The following is a 21,283-nucleotide window of genomic DNA, read 5'->3' as shown; positions in this document are numbered from 1 at the left end:
ATAAAATTCACCCTGCAACATTTCTGCCTCATTTATTAATCCCCCCCCCCCTCACCCTCCGCCGGTGCCCCTGTAAAGAATTCCAGGCAGTTTCCCTTGAGTGCTTTGGCGTACACAGTTACCCCCCCCCCGCCCTCCCTTAATTTGAAATTTAAATTAAAAATAAAGGGCTGAGGGAGGGAGGTCGTTAGTTGTTTATTACTTTAGGACAGGTTAGGTTAGGATATACTGGGTAGCATCGCAGGCGCAAAGCACCGCAGGTATAAGCCCCGCAGGGTTAGACCCCAAATACCAATCCTTATTTATAAAAGATTAAGGGTGGGGATTTTTAAAGGTCGATTGTCACTTTGTGGGAAAGCAACAAATTCCAATTTCCCCCCTTTCTTATACCCCCTTAAAAAATCCTAATCAATGACCCCATTCTTCTATGAACCTAACCCCCCTTCCCTCCCCCCCCCTATGCCCTGCAGCCGGTGAAATAACCCCGTTGGTTGGAGAACAAGTGCAGTTATGAGTTTTCAAAATTTCGGCAAGAAGCAGCTATGGAAAGTTTTTAACAAAAATAAATCTATGAACAGTACAGATTTGTTTGTATGTAAATTTTTCCTAAAATCAGCCTATTTTTTCTGAGAAATATTGAAATGGCCTTTTCAATTTAATTATATTCAATGTTCTAGTGCCAATAAATGTGATTAATGGTCGATAAAGGTTTCTAGTACTTCATGCTTTTTGTTTGTCCGTTAAGATTTTAGAGAACATAATAATAGATCTAGGGATGGTTTTAGGCTATTTCAACACAATAAAAACTATGTTTATCACGGAATGTCGACATTTCTAGTAATTGTTGTTAGGTATCTTATCATATTTTAGACAGCTTCCCGCGGATATAAAAATGAAAAAAAATAAAATATAAGATTAAAACCAGTTTGGACAGACCCAAGGCCCCTTTAAAAAAATGGTATTAATTTTAGGTTTTTTAATTTAATATTAATGCATATAAAATACGATGCTATACATGATTTTTCAGTATTGCTGAGAACCGGTTCTAATCCAGCGGATATAAATCGGTTTGAGAGCCTTACTAGAATATTAATTCCCTGTACGCAGGAGTGCAGCTTATCTGATATTAATCATTTCTAAAATCACTCACTAGGCTAATCCAAGCAGGTCTTTTTTTTATATATAGAAAATCTATTTTCTCCAACTTTTTCGCCCAGTTAAATGATCTTTATTGAGACAAAAGGATCCAATTTTCCTAATTTTACAAATTTACTCTGTAAATACTTTTGAATTTTATCTATATGTCGACTAAATAACTTGGATAAAAAGTGATCATTGCTGACATAATATTAACTCTTTAACTGCATACTTCATTGTCGAAAATTATGTTTATAGGAACAGTGTCAATGCACTGTGTCGATATTACATCAGCAATGGCCACTTTGAAGGAAGGAAGGTCGACAAAAATTGCACATTTACAGAATGCCAAAAGTTTCAACATGAATTGTACTACTTCAAACAAAAACTCTATTTTATCTCAATGAAATGGAAACGTTTGGCTCCAAAAGATTGAAGAAAACACGATTTCCTCAATTAGCGACGAACAGACATATTGCCAATTAATAGAGTAGCTGCGCTACTAATAAAAGAGAGCAATAAGAAATTTAAAACCGCGATGACTTGCAGTAAAGAAAGGAACTATTATATGTCTACTTGTTGTACTTATTCCCTGTTAAATAGGAAGGTTTTGTGTTGACATTCTAGTATATAGGTTTGTCATGTATAAGTATAGATGAATAACCCAGGCAATTACTTGGCCCTAGTGGTGGAGACCTTTTTCGCCTGCTAGCAAATTACTTTCTGTTCTTTTGTAGGGACTCGGCTGTATTTATATTACAGACGCTATTTGCTGATTTCAACGACCCAATATAAAAATGAAGACAGGGTCCCCGCCCTCGGAGAACAGTTACATAAAGCTCATGCCACTTCTATTCTTTTACATAAGTTTTATGTGGACTATATTGCATGATGTAAAAGTAGTCAACCAGTGAAAAAATGTGTCATTGAACTGTTAAAATGTCGATATTAAGTCGGCCATTAATAACTCTTAAAATGCATATCGATTCTATGTTAATAGTCTCAATAATATACTGAGTAACGCTATTTTAATAATAGCATAAGGAATACATACTTAATTTGTCGATATAATAACAGCACTTGAGATCAACAGGCCAGTTGTATTTATTTTAATTTGAAATTGTTTCAAGTTGACATTTTTATTTCTATATCGCAATGCAAAAAAATTCGCAAATCATCAACCTTCATAAAAAATATTTAGATTTTATGAAACATATAATTTTCAGACAACCAGCCCTTTATGGCGCCCAGGCATTGCATCCTTTTATAGGGTCAGCATTATGTCTAGGGATCTGAAGGGATAAGACAATGGACAAAAGTCATCAAATGGAGGAATGTGTTTTTTTCGTTAAAATGTTGCTGCGCTATTTTTGGCCGAAATTATTTTTGTTTTTGCATATCATAATAAGCTTTCTTTTTCATTATAATGTAGTATAACCTTTTTTGGTATGCAAGCAACATGGATTTATAATCAAAAAACCTTTCTTTATAAATAATGTATAATGTGCGTTTCAAAGGGGAGAGTCAACCCCCCCACCCGCCTTTTTTCTCCTACTCAAATTTACACCCTCTGACAAAACCATGTTTACAAGGTTTTAAAGTTATCAACCGATCAAGTTCTTCATTTTAGGAAGCCTCCTGAAGCTTCCAGGATGGTTTTAGGCTATATCATTTCTTTTAGATAAACCTATGAAGAATATAGGTATACCCATTTTAATTAGAATACTTTACAGGGAAGCATATCCTTGTCTAAGCAAGTATGCAAGCTAGTGGTATTTTTATGACCCAAGATGCAAGCATTATGCTATACCATGTACATTTTTTTACCCGGGGATGTAGTGCCTAAAAACTTCTTATAACAGAATTGGTATAGCTAAAAATCATTTCTTTTAATTAACGCATTCCTAATAATTCAATAACAATATATATTAAATATTTTTCTCTTGTTCATATTTATCAGATGGTCGAGCCCAGCCCCCCTCCCTACACTAAGAGATATAAGTTTTCCGGAATTTTAATGTAGGGAGTAGATTTGAAATCTGCATCAAATTTTAAGGATTTTTTATAAAATTCGTTTTTTGTAAAATTCTTTATCTAAAAGCGAAAATACATTTTAAGTTAATTAATTTTGACCAATAGGATAGGTGGATTTTAAACTACCTGCGCTCTAATTGGTTGAATGATGTACGACATCCAATCAGAGCGCAGATTTTTTAAATCCACCAATCACAGATGCCAAAATTAATTAACTTAATTTGTATTTCCGCTTTTAGATAAAGAATTATACAAAAAACGAATTTTATAAAAAATCCTTAAAATTTGATGCAGATTTCAAATCTACTCCCTACATTAAAATTCGGGAAAACTTATATCTCTTACCCTACACCCCCCTTTTCGCCAAATTTTCTTTATTTCTTTGTAAATATTGTACTTTAAGTGAACAATTCCTTTGGCAAAATAAGTGTTGGTGAATACACCCCCCTGGGTTCCAGCTTACTAAAATCCCATTGCTGGGATTTACAACCCCCTAAAAATAGTGCAAAATAGAGTTTCATGGGGTTAAATACTCCCCCCCCCCAAATGGAAATTTAAATATGATGATCCAAAGGGACATCCAAGCTTTTTCTTTTGAGGAGAATAAATGAGGGGTTTCAAGGGTTTGAGGGAGGTTATCTGATGTATTTTACATTTAAATCTAATTATTTTGACGTCTATGGATCCTCACCCCTGGAAAAAATTTGTCTAGTTTCAAATTACAAGACAACGATTAAACCCCATAAAAAATATTAACCTTAATTAGCAAGGTTAAAATGGATTTTTAAAGAACGGATCTATTCTTTAAATTACTTTTTCAGTACGTCCGTCTGACCGTAAGGGAGTTATGTGATTTACCTTGCTGTATTTTTGTGAGTATTCTACCGTCTTATACACTTTAACTCACTCTGTAAGTTTATTTGATTGTGTTTGTATTTTAGGGATTTTATTTTGATAAACTTTGCTGTAGATGGACGTTGTCATCCTTGTTAATAAGCATAGAGAAAATTGAAAAAATAAAAGCCGCACTAAGAGTTTAAAAAAAAAGTTCCAATCACATATAGTTTTGATTATATATAGTAACTTTGTTCCAACAAAATATATAAACCTTTTATTGAAAAGTATAATAGATTTTCAACTATGCCATTAAACAAAGTTTAAAAATAAAGGACAATTCTATCATGATAAAATTACATAAACCCTAAAAAAGGAGAGGGGAAAAAAACTAAGGAAGCTAAATGATTTTACATTTTTTGAATGGATCATAATAAATGAAAATGTTAATTTAAGCAATAAGCTCCAATCAAAAATTAATGATTGTTACAAATTTGGAAAACCTCAGTGTTTAAACAATTTATCTTGCCATCTATACATTGATATAGATAAATTATTAATACGACATCATAATTGAAACATAGCCAGCTTTCAATGTATAGTTAAAGGGATAAAAAGAGTTTAATGTTTTTTTCCTAAAAATTTTCCGTCAGTCAAAAAAATACATTTTTATGAAATAATATATCAAGTAATTTTTGTTTTTGTCGAGTGGAAAAGTTAGAGGTAATATAGTTTTTTCTTGGGATAAATTTTCATTTTTATAGCTTCCAGAATGGTTTTAGGCTATTTTTCTGCCATCTTTCGATGTTTCGAGATACCACGGGCAAATACATGATCCCAATAAGCTAGAGGCGAAACAAGTAATCTAGTGGCCGAAGCTTTACAAAGTGCCTATATACAAAATGACATTATACTAGCCTACCATAGGTCAAATAAAATGTATACTGGCCTACCATTGGAAATTTATTCTGTGTATCGGCCTATCATTGGTCATTAGTATTGTATGAAGTAATTTTTATAAGCACTTAAAAGAGCTTTCTAGTGGACACTTTTATTTGGCTCCATTTCTCCCTGGGTTCTAGTGATTAGAAACCTGTGGGATTCGAACCGTGACGCAACAAAAAAAAACGATATAAAAAATGAAAATACATATTCTCATTTTTCTTGTCCAATAAATATTTCTATATGTTACGCGTTGTCTACCCATCAAAAATGGGTTTGGTGCTAAATAGATTTACAGATAAAAGTTGAGGGTTCCACAGCCACAGCAACAATGGTTTGCCGCATTTATTTGTCCGCAAAACATTTAAAAAAGAAAACCGCAGCCATAGTGGTTGCGGCTTGTTGCCAAAAAATAACTAGTCTGCTATTTTTTTAATATTATGTATTGGCCCTAAAAACGGTCGACAGCAAAGCCATAACAGCCGCTCTATGCAGCCGTCATTTTATCAATTTCATCCAAATTATCAAAATTTGCGGATGCCGATCCCTGGATAAAACAGTCAAAATGTTTTAGGAATGATTTTCAATATTTTTAAATCATTTTTTTTTTCGTGTGGCTTACATTTCATACATATACATATACATTTTATTGATGAACAGAAATATATAAATATGCCAGTAAAGAACTCGCTAATTAATTAATTCAAATTATTCCTTATGTAGATTAAGATTATTGGGACCAACGAATCAAAATGAATTAAAACTACATTAAGTTGTGATCCTACGAATGAAGATGGCGTAGTAATAAAACTTTGGGTATCTGTGTAACTTCGCTCCAAAGTCCCCTCCCTCCCTAATTTCAAAAAAACTTACCTTCTTTATTTTGAACAATATTGCATTCTTCTGCCGGAGTCTGAAAAAATAGAAAAATAATTAATTATCATAAAATGTATATTTAAGCAGGGATCTAAAGACAGTGGCCAATATATTGAAGTACATCCCCAATGATGATACACAAAATTACCCCTTTTGTAGATTAAAATTTGTGGTTGAAACGTTTGAACACTTGACTTAACAAACTAACCAATTAAAATTCAATAAAAGCCCCCAACGTTGTTGAGCCAACAAATAAGAAAACGTCATTTTAGAACTTTGGGGACTAATGAAATAAACAGGCCAATGTCCCCTCCCTCCCTGGTATTTAAGACCATAAGTAGCGCAGCAATAACAGGCAAAAATAGTATTTTATAATGCTTACTCATGCTTTAATCCAAAAATCAAACATTAAACAGGCTATTTTTACATTGAACGGCAGACGTCCGTACTTACTACTACATCCTAGTTATAGAGTTACTGCGTTTCTTAAATTATTGTCATAGAAAGGATTATAATATTATTGATCATTAGGGAAAAAAGGTGTGTATTAACTTCCACATTATCATCATCAGAATAACACATTATTGCAACAGCACAAACCTTCCCATTTTTCCACACTCTCATTTAAATCTAAATCTATTTTGCGACGAGCGGCAACTCCCATAGCATCTAGGGGCTCTGTATTCAAAGGAGTAAGACATGTCTGTAAATATAGCTTAAAACCATTCCAGGTCCCATATGAAGCTTTCTTTGAAAGAAGAACTCAATCAGTTCATTAAATATTAAAATCTTAAACTTAGAGGCGGAGCTATGACGGAGCTGAAAGCCTTTGATGATGATGATGATAAATCTTAAACTTCAGACAAAAAACCTTACTACTTTATATAATTTAGGATCGTGTCTTATTATGCGAATATATAGCGCTAAGCGAATGTGATAATATGCGGAAGTGAATACACACTTTAGAATAAACAATTTCGTATGGTTTTCTTCCATTTTTTCAAAGTATTAATGATTTCTTTACCACGGATCTTAAGGGACAATACAATGGACAATAAATGTATATAAATTCCCAAAGAGGTTATAAAAATCACCACACCAAGTTTAGACACTGTTAATTTTGAATCAACCAATCAAAATTCAATAAAAGTACTCAAAGTTTAAGACAACGGATATAATAACTTTATAATTTTCAATGCAATATCCCCTACATCCCTGTTTCTTTACTGTCAAATAATCATTTTTGTGTGTACCACCCTTACCCTGTTAAACTAGGAGTCATAATGTTCACATTTAATATTATTTTAGTAAAAATATGATTATTATTGATATTCTGTTGTAAAATTTAATTTACCAGATTTTTTTTATTTCGACAATATTTTGATATAACATTAGCACCTAAGTCTAACATGGTTGGTTATATTAGCCGTAATCATACATTTTCTAATAATCTTAATTGATACTTTTTCATCAATTTCCCTAATATTTAAGTTAGGCCAGATTTAATGACCCTCTAAATCTACAAATTTGCATTATTTTTTTAAAGAGTGAAACAAAAACAAGTACAATAAAGATTATACTTATTACTTAGTGCAGCAATAACAATCTAAGAACTTTTTTGGTATGCATTGTCATGTTAATAAATCACTAAATATGATATTTTCACAAGATAGAGAGGTTGAGGGTGCATTTGTTGGATCAAAAAACTTTGCTGATTGGTTAGTTTAAACAAGAAGTGTCAATATTTTTCAACCACTAATTTTGATTAACAGAGGGGTTAACAGATGGTAATGTAGATATATTATTTATCGTCCATTGTCTTATCCCTTAAGGTCAGACGGACGGACAAATCCTAATTGTAAAGAAGCCCTCGTCACCAGTAAACCTATATGATAATATTTCACTTGTAATGAATGTTTTTAACCTCAGGGTTATAGTGATAAGACAATGGATCTTAAGGGATAAGACAATGAATGATAAATTGATATACATCCCCCATGCTGATAAACACAACTAACCGTTCTGTAGACAAACAAGCATTGCATTGGTTGAAAAGTTTGAAACTAACAACCAGAATTCAATAAAGGTACCCAAAGTTTTTGTTATAACGAATACGATAGTGTGATTATAAAAACTTTGGGTACTAGTGTAAATTATAGCCTATTGAAAGATTAATTTATCGTTCGTTGTAATACCCCTTAATCCCTGGATGACGTTAAACAATAGAATAAAATAATATCTTATAACTGCATACGAAGATATTACAAAAACTTTAATGTTATTTTATTAGAATTTCGTAGAGGGCCTAGAACCTAGGATTTTTATACCAGCTTCCATATTTCATTAATAACCTATCAAGGGAGGGAAAAGACCATGCATTAAAATGATTTACAGCCCTATTTTCCCACCAAAAATTATTAGTAGAAAAGTATATTGATATTTAACTTCTTTACAACTTCATTAAACACTCTATGTTATATATGTATTGATATTCTAGTGGCTTAATGATGCAATATTTTTCATTATTTTACTTTTAGTACCAGTACTTTTTTTTTGATGGATTATTTATTCTAATGTCTAAGGGGCGAATTTTTGGATATTTTGATTTATAGAATTTCAAATTTTAGACTCGGTTTTTATTTTATAAATTAAGTATTGTCGAAAATAAATAGGAAATGATTTCATTAAGAAAACATTAAATTTTATTTTTGTTTATAATATGACAGCTATTACCACTTTTAATGCCATTTAGTCGACATACATTTGCACTCTTTGTAAGTCTACCTGTTTTGAAGCATACTGTATACAGTATACTGTTTTTTTTTCAATTAAAAATATTGTTATCTTGTTATTGCTGCGCTACTTATGGATAAAATCATTACATTTTTCATTTCAGTAAATATTTCGTGTATCAACCATAAGTAAAGATATCAAAATTTGTTTGTAAAAAGAGAAATTTTCGTCAGTCAAAAGTCGAGATTTTTTCATATTTAATATCATTGTTTGATATAATAATTGCACTGCACTTCAGGGATTTAAAGGGATAAGACAATGAATTTTAATGATGACAAACAAAATTATCACTTTTTTAGCAAAAAGTAAACTAGTAGTTTAGAACCAACTAAAGAAAATTCAAATAAAAGTAACCAAAGTTTTTAATCTAACGAATGCAATAACGTGGTTTTAAAACTTTGGGAACCAGTGTAGTTTACAGTCCAATGTCCCCTCCCTTCCTGACTGGACATGTAATAAGAATGATTTGCTGCATAAAACACATGAAAGCAGCGAAGCAAAAAAAACACTATGAATGACAAACGGACAAAGTAAACTATAGAACTACTGTTCATGAAAAGAAGAATAATGGAAAATCACGAAACCTTTCTAAAAATATTTTTAGGTATTTTGTATCATGCCCGACGGACCGACAGACAAAGTATGCTAGATACTTTTTGAAAATTATCTTCATAATGTATCTTAAATAGTAGCCGAGAAAATAGTAAAGTTTCTGAATTGAAAATCTTTGAAATGCATGTTTTAGGCTATTTTTCTATCACTAACCCTCCGAAGCACCTTTAGAATATTGAGCCACTTGATGCTAGGGGAAAAGTCACAAGAAAATTTAAATAGTAATACTTTCTATCTTAAGAATTTTTACCTGGTGCAAAAAGAGGGAGCAAAAATAATTTTCCTTGTAGATTTTCAGGGGAAAAGGCATATGCTTTCTAAACGTTTGTGCTGTTAATATATTAACATAAGACTAAAGTTATATGGTATATAGATAGATGGATATATCAACTTATTGCTTTCCCTCGAAGTGTATATTAAGCACTGAACACCTCCCTCTTTTTGAAAGGGTAGTTTTTTCTCCTATGCCCAACCCCTACAGGGCCTCTAGAGTATAAACGCGGTGTTCTTAACCCTGTGGGATTCTAACCAGTACCTAATATGAACTAAACTAAAACACAAACGCACAAAAGAGGTGGGGGGGGGGGGGGGTTGTTTATGTGCTCGAAAAGGAGCTTTAATTCTTATACCTATATTTCTTAGATGAATTATGTACACCCTATCCCAAGCTAAAAACTGGTGACTAAAAATTGATGGGAATTAACACAAGAAAAGTGTTTCAAAATGTTAATGAGAGGGACGGGGATATTCTATCTGAAGAAAAAAAAACACTTCAATTCTGCACAGATAAGTGGAAAAGTTTGGACACTGATATAAGTTTGTACAACCCAATCTAGATTTAATAACATTTTTTGGACTGACGAATGAGAGATTGTGCTTATAAAACTTTTGGTACCAGTATAATTTACAGTCCAATGTTACAGATATTTATAGTCAATAAATCACGAAAAATGACATTTTTTATATAAGATAAACGTATGGACTTGGACATATAGTTAGAAAATAGCTATAAATATGAGGGGGGGGGGGATTATGAACTTTTGAGGGTGGGGAAAATTTTATTTGTGGGCACGGGGAGTTGATGAGGGGGGGGGGGAGGGGTTAACAACTAGTGCCAGAAGCAAAAAAAAGTTTAGGAAATGGGCTCACACACACACACACAAACTATGAATTTTCACAATTTCATATGGTCAAGTCAAAAAAAAAGATGATGGGAGCAAAATTTGGGGACTTGATTCTTAAAAGTTCATAAGTAGCGCAGCAAAAATAATCAGATATTTTAAGGGATAAGACAATGGACGATAAATTGATGTACATCCCCGATTATGATAAATAAAATTAACTCTTACATAAAATGAAATAAAATATTAATATGTTTTGATACTTCAGTTTAAACTAACTAATTAATATCAAGTTCCAAAACGAGTGAAAGAACGTGGATACCATTTCCCTCATTTTTATGACGTCACATTGAGCGGCTTTCTCTATATAATACAGTAGCTGCGCCACAAGTAAAAAATAGGTTAATTAAATAATTCTAGAATGATGGTCCCCGCCCCACAAGGTCCCTAAGGGTGCCGGGAGGTACCGTCGGGTACCGGGGGGGTGCTGGGGGGTGCCAGGGGGGTGCCGGGGGGGGGGGGGGGGTGCCAGTTAGAGCAACATGCTAATTCTTATAAACTTCCAACTATAAGGGATAAGACAATAGCCGAAACATTTAGGTACATCCCCAATGATGACACAGAAAAATTATCCCTTTAGTAACGTTTGGACACTCAACTTAATAAACTAACCAATCAAAATTCAATGTCATAAAGCCAGGGATGAGGGATGGGAAACCTGACCGAAAATTAGGTCTCAGTCTCCTTTTTAAAGTGATGGGGCAACTTTTCTTTTTTGCCTATAAAATCAACTCATTTTCGCCAGTTCATTATTGGCTGTAGGCTAATATCCAATAGCCTGAAACTTGCTTTTAGCATTAACCAATTATTAATAACAAACGCGTCCCCCAGTTCATTATTGGCTAAATTAATTCAAGCAAACATAAATTTCTGCTATTAGAAAGACAACAATGGAAAGTTTCTGCTATCAGAAGGACAACAATATATATGACGTTCAATCACATCAACTTATTATTAAATCTACACATTAATAAATGTCCATAAAGCAAAACATAAATTGAGAGATCGTTTTTTGAAGACTGAGTAGGATTCAACATTTTATACTTTAGAACAATGTGAAAAACTCATTGTCTTTAGACAATTTAAAAGTTACATTTCATGTGGAATTGATAACCCACCTAAATGATTACAAATACAAAACTAGTTCAATATGTAAATAAAAGTGTACTGTGTTTTGTTAAAAAAAATTTTCATTAATTTTGGTAAAAATTATTGCACACTTAATTAAACTTTTCTGTTAATATTTAACGTAAAATAAATTTTTTTAAAAATTCTTAATTTATATGTATGCTATGGAAAAATTAGTTGATAGAATGTTACCCATGTACTTATTCAAATCTACTTAATTTATTTATTAAAGCTGGGGGGCTAAAGCGGTGTTTATTTCTAAATACAAATTTTGGGGTGAAGTAGATCCCACCTTAAAATGTTTGAAAATAAATCAGATTTAACCATCTCAAAAAAAACTTTTTTTTTAAATGGGGGGGGGGGGGTTGGCGAATAATAACGGGATTCTACTTAAAGCCACTAACATATTGGTTCTTTGGAAAGTTTTTATTATATTTTATGATTGGTGAAATCAACTACCTGAATTCTATACTATACTTTTTTTCTTTGCATTCATATAATAGCTATTTCATCATTGTTCATAGTTTTCAAATCTAACTACTGCGTCATCCCGAAACTAGTTTTTTAGGCCTAGTTGGAAAATAGGCCTGGAATAATATTCTCTTACGTTTCCCATCCCTTATCCCTGCATAAAGCCAACTATTAAAAAAACGTTATCGTAAATATTTGGGGACTAGTGTAAAAAAAACAGTCCAATGTCCCCTCCCTCCCTCCCTGTGAAACTCTTGAAATTCATTACAACAAAAACTGGATTACGAGATTGAAAATATCTTTTTCTTCTCCGGTTTAGTAGCGAAGCTACTCTATATTTTAAATTATGTGTCTGTTCGTTTGTAATGTTTTCGGAAAATTCGATTTTTCTCGGATGCTATCAAAGACATATGTCTATTTTTTTTGGGGGGGGGGGGGGGAGTATGTGATTGTCTTAGCTGTTAGTAAAAATAGTTGGCTTAAATTTTTTATTTATACATATGTGCTTCGCTACATTGTAATATTATAATGCTTGTTCTATCTTTAGTTACGTCATTGTTTTTGCTTAACTTTAGCCATAAAAATGCTCTTTCATACCTCGAGAACAGATAGAGGGATAGGGAATTGATAAAAAATAAATCAAGAAATGTTTATATCCAAATATTACTGGCCTTTGCAACGGCCAACCCAGGTTATGAAAGTACCAAACTATGCATAAAATTATTTGAATATGAGTAATAATATTATTTTTTTGTATGCTTTTGTTGAAAAATAATGTACCTAAATAGTTCTATATAGATGCGTTCAGAAAGGGGGTGTATACATACACCCCACTGGCAAAATTAAGTAAGGTTGATACCCCCCCCCCTCCTCCATTGACAAGGGTCTACGCCAACTTAAAACAGCCAAGAGAAGGGGGTGCGAGGTAAAAAATTTTGTTGAAGGGGGTGTAAAAATTTTCATCACAAAAAAATTCCTAATCTCTTTTATTTAAATTACAATGAATGCTTTAAAAACTAATTAAATGTTACAATTTATCAAAAAACAATTATACTTTTAATTATGTTGCTAAAATTGCATTTGATTTTATTATAATTTAAAGAAACAGAAAAAACTATTCTGTTTTTAAAAGCGAAGCTTTTCTATAATTAGGGTCAGTCAGTCCGTCACAGAGAGTTAGCTCTTTTCGTTAATTAAAACAGGTTAGAATTGTCCTATCGATTTCAAATTTTGCATTATGATTCCTGTAGTAATTAGGTACGATTTACAAAGCATAGCAACTCTATAATCATTACCAGAATCTCCGTACGTCCATTTTAAAACATGTTGATTTTTCTACTTTTTTAAAAGTCCTAAAAATATCAGTATGACCTTAAACAGTATTCTATATTTAAAAAGTTTTTCAATAAATTTACGTATTATTTTCTCAAAACACTATACTAGACTTAATGTTCGACTGTCTTACCGTTTCAGAGCTTCGCTTTTATGGATGTTGTCATCCTTGTTAACTATAGATTAAAATCATTGATGGAAATGTTTGGTACACTGCTCGTTTGTACAACACAATCAACGAATGAGAGAACGTGATTATAAGACTTTGGGGAACAGTATCATTTATAGTCCAGCGTCCCCTCCCTCCTTAATATTAAAGAAAGATACAGTATACAAAAGGACGTACATACATTGTGGATGGACACACCATAGTTATATAGAGTTGCTACGTGTACTAACAATGACTCAAAAGCCAAACCTAAATGTCCATAAGTAACTATTGTTTATTCAAAAATTAGAAAGTAAAAGAGAGTGGGGGGGGGGGGGAGAGAATAGGAAATTTAGTTAAATTCTTCTTTTTGTGAATATTTTTGGCCATTTTAACACACACACACACACACACTAAAACACACCCACACTCCTACGCAATTTATTTAAACTTTCACTGAACTCCTGTACGTATGCTGTCAAACTTTTGAGCTGTTATTATATCAACATAAGTCATTAATTCAATATTATTCCAGGTAAGGAGGGAGGGGACATTGGGCTGATTATTACACTAGTCCCCAAAGTTTTATACTAACATTTTATTATTAGTTGGCCTAACAATTTTTGGGACTTTTATTGAATTTTGATTGGTTGGTTCATTTAGTTGAATGTCTAAACGTTTCAACACTAATTGTAACCTACAGATGGGGTAAATTTGACTCTTATCATTGGGGATATTCATCAATTTATTGGCTATTGTCTTATCCCTTTAGATCCCTGAATTTTTAATGTTGGAAAAAGGGAAGTTTATTGTCGACATAAAAATTTGATAATGCATGTTAACATAAAACTTCCACGTTTAACAAGGAAAAGTGCACTATGGGTCAATAGAGGTCACATCTAAATATCCATAATTAGTAATTTGAAAATACATTTTTTTGATAGTTTTAACTTTTTTTAATTTTCTTGCTCTATATGAGTTTAAATTAAGTTGACTAATCTTTTAACAATTATGTTGAACAGTTTAGAATTAATTTTCTGAAGAAATGGACTAAAACCTTAAATTGAGTTTGTTAGTTACACCTTCCCTGTTAACTTTTGTGCTGTTATTATATCAACAGATATATAAACATAGTATGTGTGGACAATATATCAGTAATGAACACTTTAATTTAAATCCATAACGTCGATATAAACCATTATAGATTTATGTCAAAAAAAACTTCCAAGTCTAACAGGGATATTCTTGACCACGACCCACAGTAATGCCAGGGATATTAAAGGATAAGACAATGGTCGATAAATTAAAAGACATCCCCAATGGTAATTACAAAGTAGATTAAAAATATTGGTTGAAAAGTTTGGACACCAAAAATTTTTTTTGGCCAACAATAACGTAGATGTAAAACTATGGGTACCAGTGTAATTTACAGTCTCATGTCCCACCCCTCCCTGAGGAATTCCTCGGGGAGGGAGGGAACATTGGGCTTTTTATTTCTGTATCACCGCAATTCAACTTGAGATCTTTTACGTTCAGTCAAACTGCTAATAGACGATCGACCCACTACATCCGTTTTTTGCATTCTCCGACAAACAAAGGAGAAAACGCGCTCACGGAGACAACAACAAACTCTCGCACACGAATGCCGCACTATCGGAGGTAAAATTAGAGGAAATGTCGTCTTTTCTGATTCGGAGTAAGGTTTGAAAGGCATAGAAAATTTTCACAAAGAGCACGATGAATGAAACAAGGAATGCTCCCTTTCCGATACAACTACACTAGTCCTCAAAGTTTCATAATAACGATTTCTTAATATAGCTTAATAACTTTTGGGACTTCTATCGAATTTGGATTAGTTGGTTAATTAAGTTTTGTGTCCAAAGGTTCCAACCAATTATTTTAAACTACATTATGAGTAATTTTGTGTACTATAATTGGGGATATACATCAATTTATCGGCTATTATCTTATCCCTGTAGATCCCTGGTAGTGCCCTCTTTTAATTAACTTTTAAGCTACTTTTAATTATCATTATAATATTACACTTAAATTTACAAAACTAAATTAAACATTTTATATTAGTAGTATGAAGGAAAAATATAGGAATCGTAAGGGATAAGACAATGGATGATAAACTGATGTTCTTCTTTTAAAATAATAGACAAAAGTAGATACGATTATTGGTAGAAAAGTTTAGAAACTGCTAATTTAAATTAACCAACCAAAGTTTAATAAAGGAACCTTGTCAGAACAGAGAACAGAACAGAACTTTTGGTACCAGTATAATTACGGGTCCAATGTATTCTCCCTCCGTGTTCAAGTACTTTATATTAATAATTTTTACCAAATTATTGAAAATAATTGTAGAGTAGCTGCGCTACTAGTAGTACGTCAAATTAAGACATATATATCTACTCAAAAAAGTCTATGATACTTAAAAATATAATTTATATTTATCTTTGAATAAATTTTTTGAATTTTTATGTCTTCATAACGACCGAATGCATCTATTATTAGCGAAGCTACTATATATTTTCATATGTCTGTCTGTTTGTCTGCAGAAACAATTTAAAGCAATATTGATTATAGATAGATGTCTGATATTTTGTGTTAAGATTCCTATGACAATCAAACATCTAATCTATAATTTACACTGTCTATAGATCAATTGTCATTTGTATTTGAGATTGAAAAGGAAAAATGTGACTTACTCGTATACTATTAAAGATAGATGTCTGACATTTCATGTGATGATTCCTATGACAATTGAACATTTTCACAATAAATGATTTTGTCCGTCAGTCAATCCGTTAAACTGGCGATGGCAATTGCATGCAAGATATGAGAATTTAAAAGCTGCTTAAGCATCTAATCTATGTAACTAACTTTGATAGTCTGTATATAGTTGAGTATATTATTTAATAATTACATTCTTCTCTACTAATGGATGTTGTCATCCTTGTTATGTTTTGATAACGACCGAATGCATCTTTGTTGATTAGTAATGAGTAATAATGCAATGCAAGATAAAAACGAGTAAAACTTGGTCCTCAGGTTGCGCAGCAATAACAAGATAAAATATTTATATAAACAGTATAAACAGTGATGATACATTAACTGAAAACTGTATAATACAAAATTAAAAAAGGATCTTAAGGGATAAGACAATGGATGAAAATTTGATATATTTACATCCCCAATAATGATAAAGAAAATTACCTAATTACAAGGTTCGGAAGAACCCTAAGGTTTTTTATTATCCAAAAAAATTATAAAACTTGTGGTGCCATTGTAATTTACAGTCCAATGTCCTTTTCCCTAACAATTAGTAAACTAATAATGATTTGTAAAGTATTTCTGTTGCATGCATGTACCATGGTCTGTTGAATAAAGAATGCTACAGCCAGTCAGACATACAGAAAACACTAATTATAGAGTAGCTGAATAACTTTAAAGTGGTAAAAATACAAAGGAAAGAAAAGGAAATTAACTAAAAATATTGTAATCATTGTTCCAAGATATTTTTTATAATTTACATTTCTTTTAAATCCGCAAATTAAAATTTGAGAATATTATCAAACATGATTTTAATGATTTTTTTTTCAATCATCGAAACCTTCAGTCAAATGTAGAGACGTACATACCTAAACTAGAATAGCTTTGCTACTAACAAATCAAATAATAAAAATATTTAACAAATGAAAATAATTGATAAACTATTCTGAATAAATACCTATAGTTAAGCCAATAGTTTTGAAAAGAAAGAAATGAAGTGGTGTGCTTTTATTACCGCATATTTTTTATATCCACAAAGTGTGTGTGTTTGAAGACACAATACAGTGGGTTTTTACAGGCATGAATGTGATATTGTAGATTATACTGTTCCCCAAAATTTCATTAGCAAGTTCTGTTATTTATTATTGATTAATTGGTCCAATCTTTTTAACTTATAGACTTAATGTACAAATGGGGTACTTTTGATTATAATTATAGGAGATGTATTTAAATTTATCATCCATTGTTTATCCCTTTAGATGCCTATATAGTTGATTTTGCGGGATTGATGGCACACTAAATGAAATATAGGATTAATCACAGCTGCGCCAATCAAAAGACTGTTCCATTAGGACTTACAGACTGAAACACAGACCGACAGACAGAAGTACTTATTTGTAGGAGTTTTCAAATTTTAGCTTGATGAGTCAGTCTATACAACTTTTGGTAAAGATGCTGTGAGTATTGGTGCAAAAAATATGACGTAACAAAAAAAATTAGCCAATGAGAGGCCACTATAAATTTTACCATTGGTCAATAACGGCCTCTCATTGGCTATTTTTTTTTGTTACGTCATATTTTTTGCACCAATACTCACAGCATCTTTGGTAAATGCTATTAAGTCGATTTGAATCAAGGATTAAGAGTAGAAAATTTGGAGCCAAATAATGTTTATCTTGGGTTGCAATATCCCCCCTGTAGCCTAAAGAACTCGGTTAAATGATGAGAACATATCTTTAGGAAGATTTATATCTTAATTTAGCCTCAATGGAGAAATTTTGAATACACTATAAAAAATCATTAAAAAATATGAAAAGTTGGATCATGGAAAGAAAACAAAGTCATTTGCAAGAATTTGCTATGTTTTGCAAGAATTTGCTATGTTTTGTAAGAATTTGCTATGTTTTGCAAGAATTAGCTATGTGAAGGACAGAAAAACTAAGTTTTCCAAGAATTTGCTATGTTTTACAAGAATTTGCTATGTTTTCCAAGATGAAGGACATAAGCAGCCTTCCTAATGTAAGAATTTGTCAGATAAAGGACATAAGTCACCTCCCTTAAGTTAGATTTTGTTAGATGAAGGACATAAGTAGCCGTCCTTAGATCAATTTCCAGTGACTTCTGTCCTAATTAGGAATGACTTTGTATTCTTTCCATGATCCGAAAAGTTTATTATGGTAGGGGAGGGAGGAGACATTGAACTGTAAATTACACTAGTACCCAAAGTTTTCTAACCACACTTGGCTCAAAAACTTATTTCGTTTATTGCATTTTGATTGGTTGGTTCCAAACTAGAAGTGTAATATCTATTAAACTAATAATCTATAATACAAAGTAGAACGATGTCTGTCTGTCCGTCTGTCCGTCTGTCTGTCTGTCCCTTAAGATCTCGGTAACCACTGAACCGATCAGATTCTACTCTTCAGGGTATATACCTATTGGTCCTGTGGTGGTTTTAAGCTATTTTCTTGGGGGGTGGGACACCCCCAACCCCCCAAAAACAAAAAATCCCCCCCCATTTTTTTTTTTTTTTTTTTTTTTGCTTAAGATTTCCTTGGTCCTTTAACGAATTTCGCCTTAATTTTTTTGTCACCTCTTGGAGCAAAGCCCCTAGAGGCTAGGGGCGAAGCCGCTAGTTTTATATACAGAAGAGTTAATTTGCTTTTGCATCATTTGGAATTTTTCATCTATTTATTGTCCATTGTCTTATCCCTTAGAATCCCAAATAAGGGTTCTTTAGCAGTGCAGCTACTCTATAAACAAAGAATGTCCGTCAATTGTCCTAAAAGAAAGTTTAGTTTAGTCGCTTACAACTAAACCAAATGAGTTCTCCATTTTAGTGAAGCTTTCTCAGCCTTCGAGGCATTTTGGGACGAACCCCAATCTGTCCCACTTTGAGAAAGACGATTCCAGTGACGTCATAAACGTTTAGGGAAGGGGGGAAGAAAATTTCTTCTCTTTTCTCCCATCTCTTTTAAAGAGATTTTCTTCCCCCCTTCCCTTTTTCTTTCCCAAAACGTATATGACGTCACTGAAATCGTCTTTCTCAAAGTAGGACAGATTGGGGTTCGTCCATTTTGGAAGTGTTTAGGATTGAAGTCTTTTTATGTCGTCTTCCTCATAGGTGCTAAAGGTAAAACCACTGGTAATATCACAAAAACCTTTCAGAAAATGTTAATTTATGCCATTTTATAACTTTTTTTACAGTATATGTACAACACACAAAAGCACTACTAGTACTATAAAACTGCTTCTTAAAGAGAGACTCAAACATTTCAGTTTATGTTGCTTATTAAAAAATTATTTTTGTTGATAACAATAACAGAATGCTGTAACCAATTTCGATATCATGAATGTTATTCTAAGTCTTTATTTGATAAAAACAGCACAAATTCTTTTAAAATCTTTAAAATTCGTTAAAATGAATATTTAATACCTTCTTACAACACTAGTGTCTTTGGCAGGAAAAAGGCCTAAAACCACCCAAGACATTTATAAAGCGTTCTAGAAAGAACAACCAATTCGGACAAGTATTTTCCAAGATCTTAATCATCAAACATTTTATTTTAAAAATAGAAAAAAAGTTATTAGAGTATTTACATAATACATATATGCCCTTATTAAATTAAACTTTCATGATTATAGAAAATATTTTTCTATTCTAAATGAAATTACTAAGATTTTTTTCATAATAAACTATTTTTTGATTAAACGGAAGTGGAAAAATGTATAAAATGACCCTCAAAACTATCGAACCATGCGAATAAGAAATAGAGAGCTTTAAAAAGTTAGGTACATGATTGAACTACAGTGTTTTAGAAGGGCCATTTAAATTTCTTTAAAGCCAATAAGTCGACATGATTAATATAACATTAAATATTAAATGTCGATAATATTTCAGTCATTATCACCTTTATTTAATGACATATAGAAATGAAAGTGATTAAGGCTGACATAATATCGACAAATTTATTATCTAATGAGTAGAGGGATAAAGTCACTCAAAAATCAGCCACGTGACGTCATAAAAATGATGGATAAATCCATCTCTTTTTTAGGGGTTTTCTTTCCCACTTCACCTGTCATCTCATTTTTATAGCGTCACGTGGCTGATATATTTTGAGTGACTTTCTCCCCGCACATCTAATGATATTATAACTACACAATTTTTGAAAAAGTCCCAGAACACTTTCATCTATTCGTGTATTTAATTGTATTAAAAATATCTAAACGGTCGAATCTTCTTTAAAAAGAAAGTTTTCTTTCTTAAAAAAATGTTTTAAGGGCATATTCATAAATAGATCTATCACTCATAAATTTTCAAATTTTCATGAATGAAAAAACTTATTAGGGCAAGCAAAGTTAGTTTTTACACCTTAAGGGGATTTTTTTAAAACGTAGCCTCCATACAGTTTGGACCGTCAGTCAATCCGACTAATTAAGCAAATTAAATCAAAGGGATAATACAATGTACGATAAATTTGTTTGACCCAAAAAGGATTAAATAAAAGTATCCAAAGTGTTAAGCCAAAAATGAGAGATCATTTCTCTTGGGAGTGTGTTGGAACCCTCCCCCAAACTAAACATAAACCTTCCCAGGACCGATGAGAAGATTCAATGTAAAGGAAAACCATATCGGTTCAGCGGTCAACAAGATCCTTTGGTACAGATAAACAGACAAAGATTACGTTACACGTACGACTTATCAACTTACTGATCCTTGTTGTTTATTTAAAAATACACAGAAAATATTATATTTTATGAATGTTAAAATTTGAATATATTAATCAAATAATCAGAAATCTGTAATCAATTATATTTGGAAATTTCGACAATTTCTCTCAAATTAATAGTTTAAACCTCAACCGAGAAAAACTTATTATTTTTTTTTAAAGTTTAGGTTAGTTTAAATATAGAGCTAAATGGTACCCAAAGTTTTACATATAAGCTTTCTAATTCAGTGGCCTCAAAACTTTGGGTATCTTTTTAAAATCTTGATTGGATTGGTTCATACTAGCAG

The 21,283-nt window shown here is 32.0% G+C and overlaps 1 protein-coding gene across 1 annotated transcript in view; it reads right to left on the bottom strand.

The window, feature by feature from the left end:
- Positions 1-21,283, bottom strand: part of LOC145333029 (uncharacterized) — a 243,153-nt gene that overhangs the window by 31,303 nt on the left and 190,567 nt on the right. Inside the window, exon 17 of the mRNA XM_080178178.1 lies at positions 5,821-5,860. Within this exon, the coding sequence (XP_080034304.1) occupies positions 5,821-5,860 (40 nt within the window). The remainder of the gene's footprint in view (positions 1-5,820; positions 5,861-21,283) is intronic.

The sequence above is a fragment of the Acartia tonsa genome, chromosome 12 (genome assembly GCF_053477335.1).
Source record: "Acartia tonsa isolate MP-2025a chromosome 12, ASM5347733v1, whole genome shotgun sequence".
Lineage (NCBI taxonomy): Eukaryota > Metazoa > Arthropoda > Copepoda > Calanoida > Acartiidae > Acartia > Acartia tonsa.
Note: the sequence above shows the minus strand (reverse complement) of the source record. Positions and strands in the feature narration are given on the sequence as shown.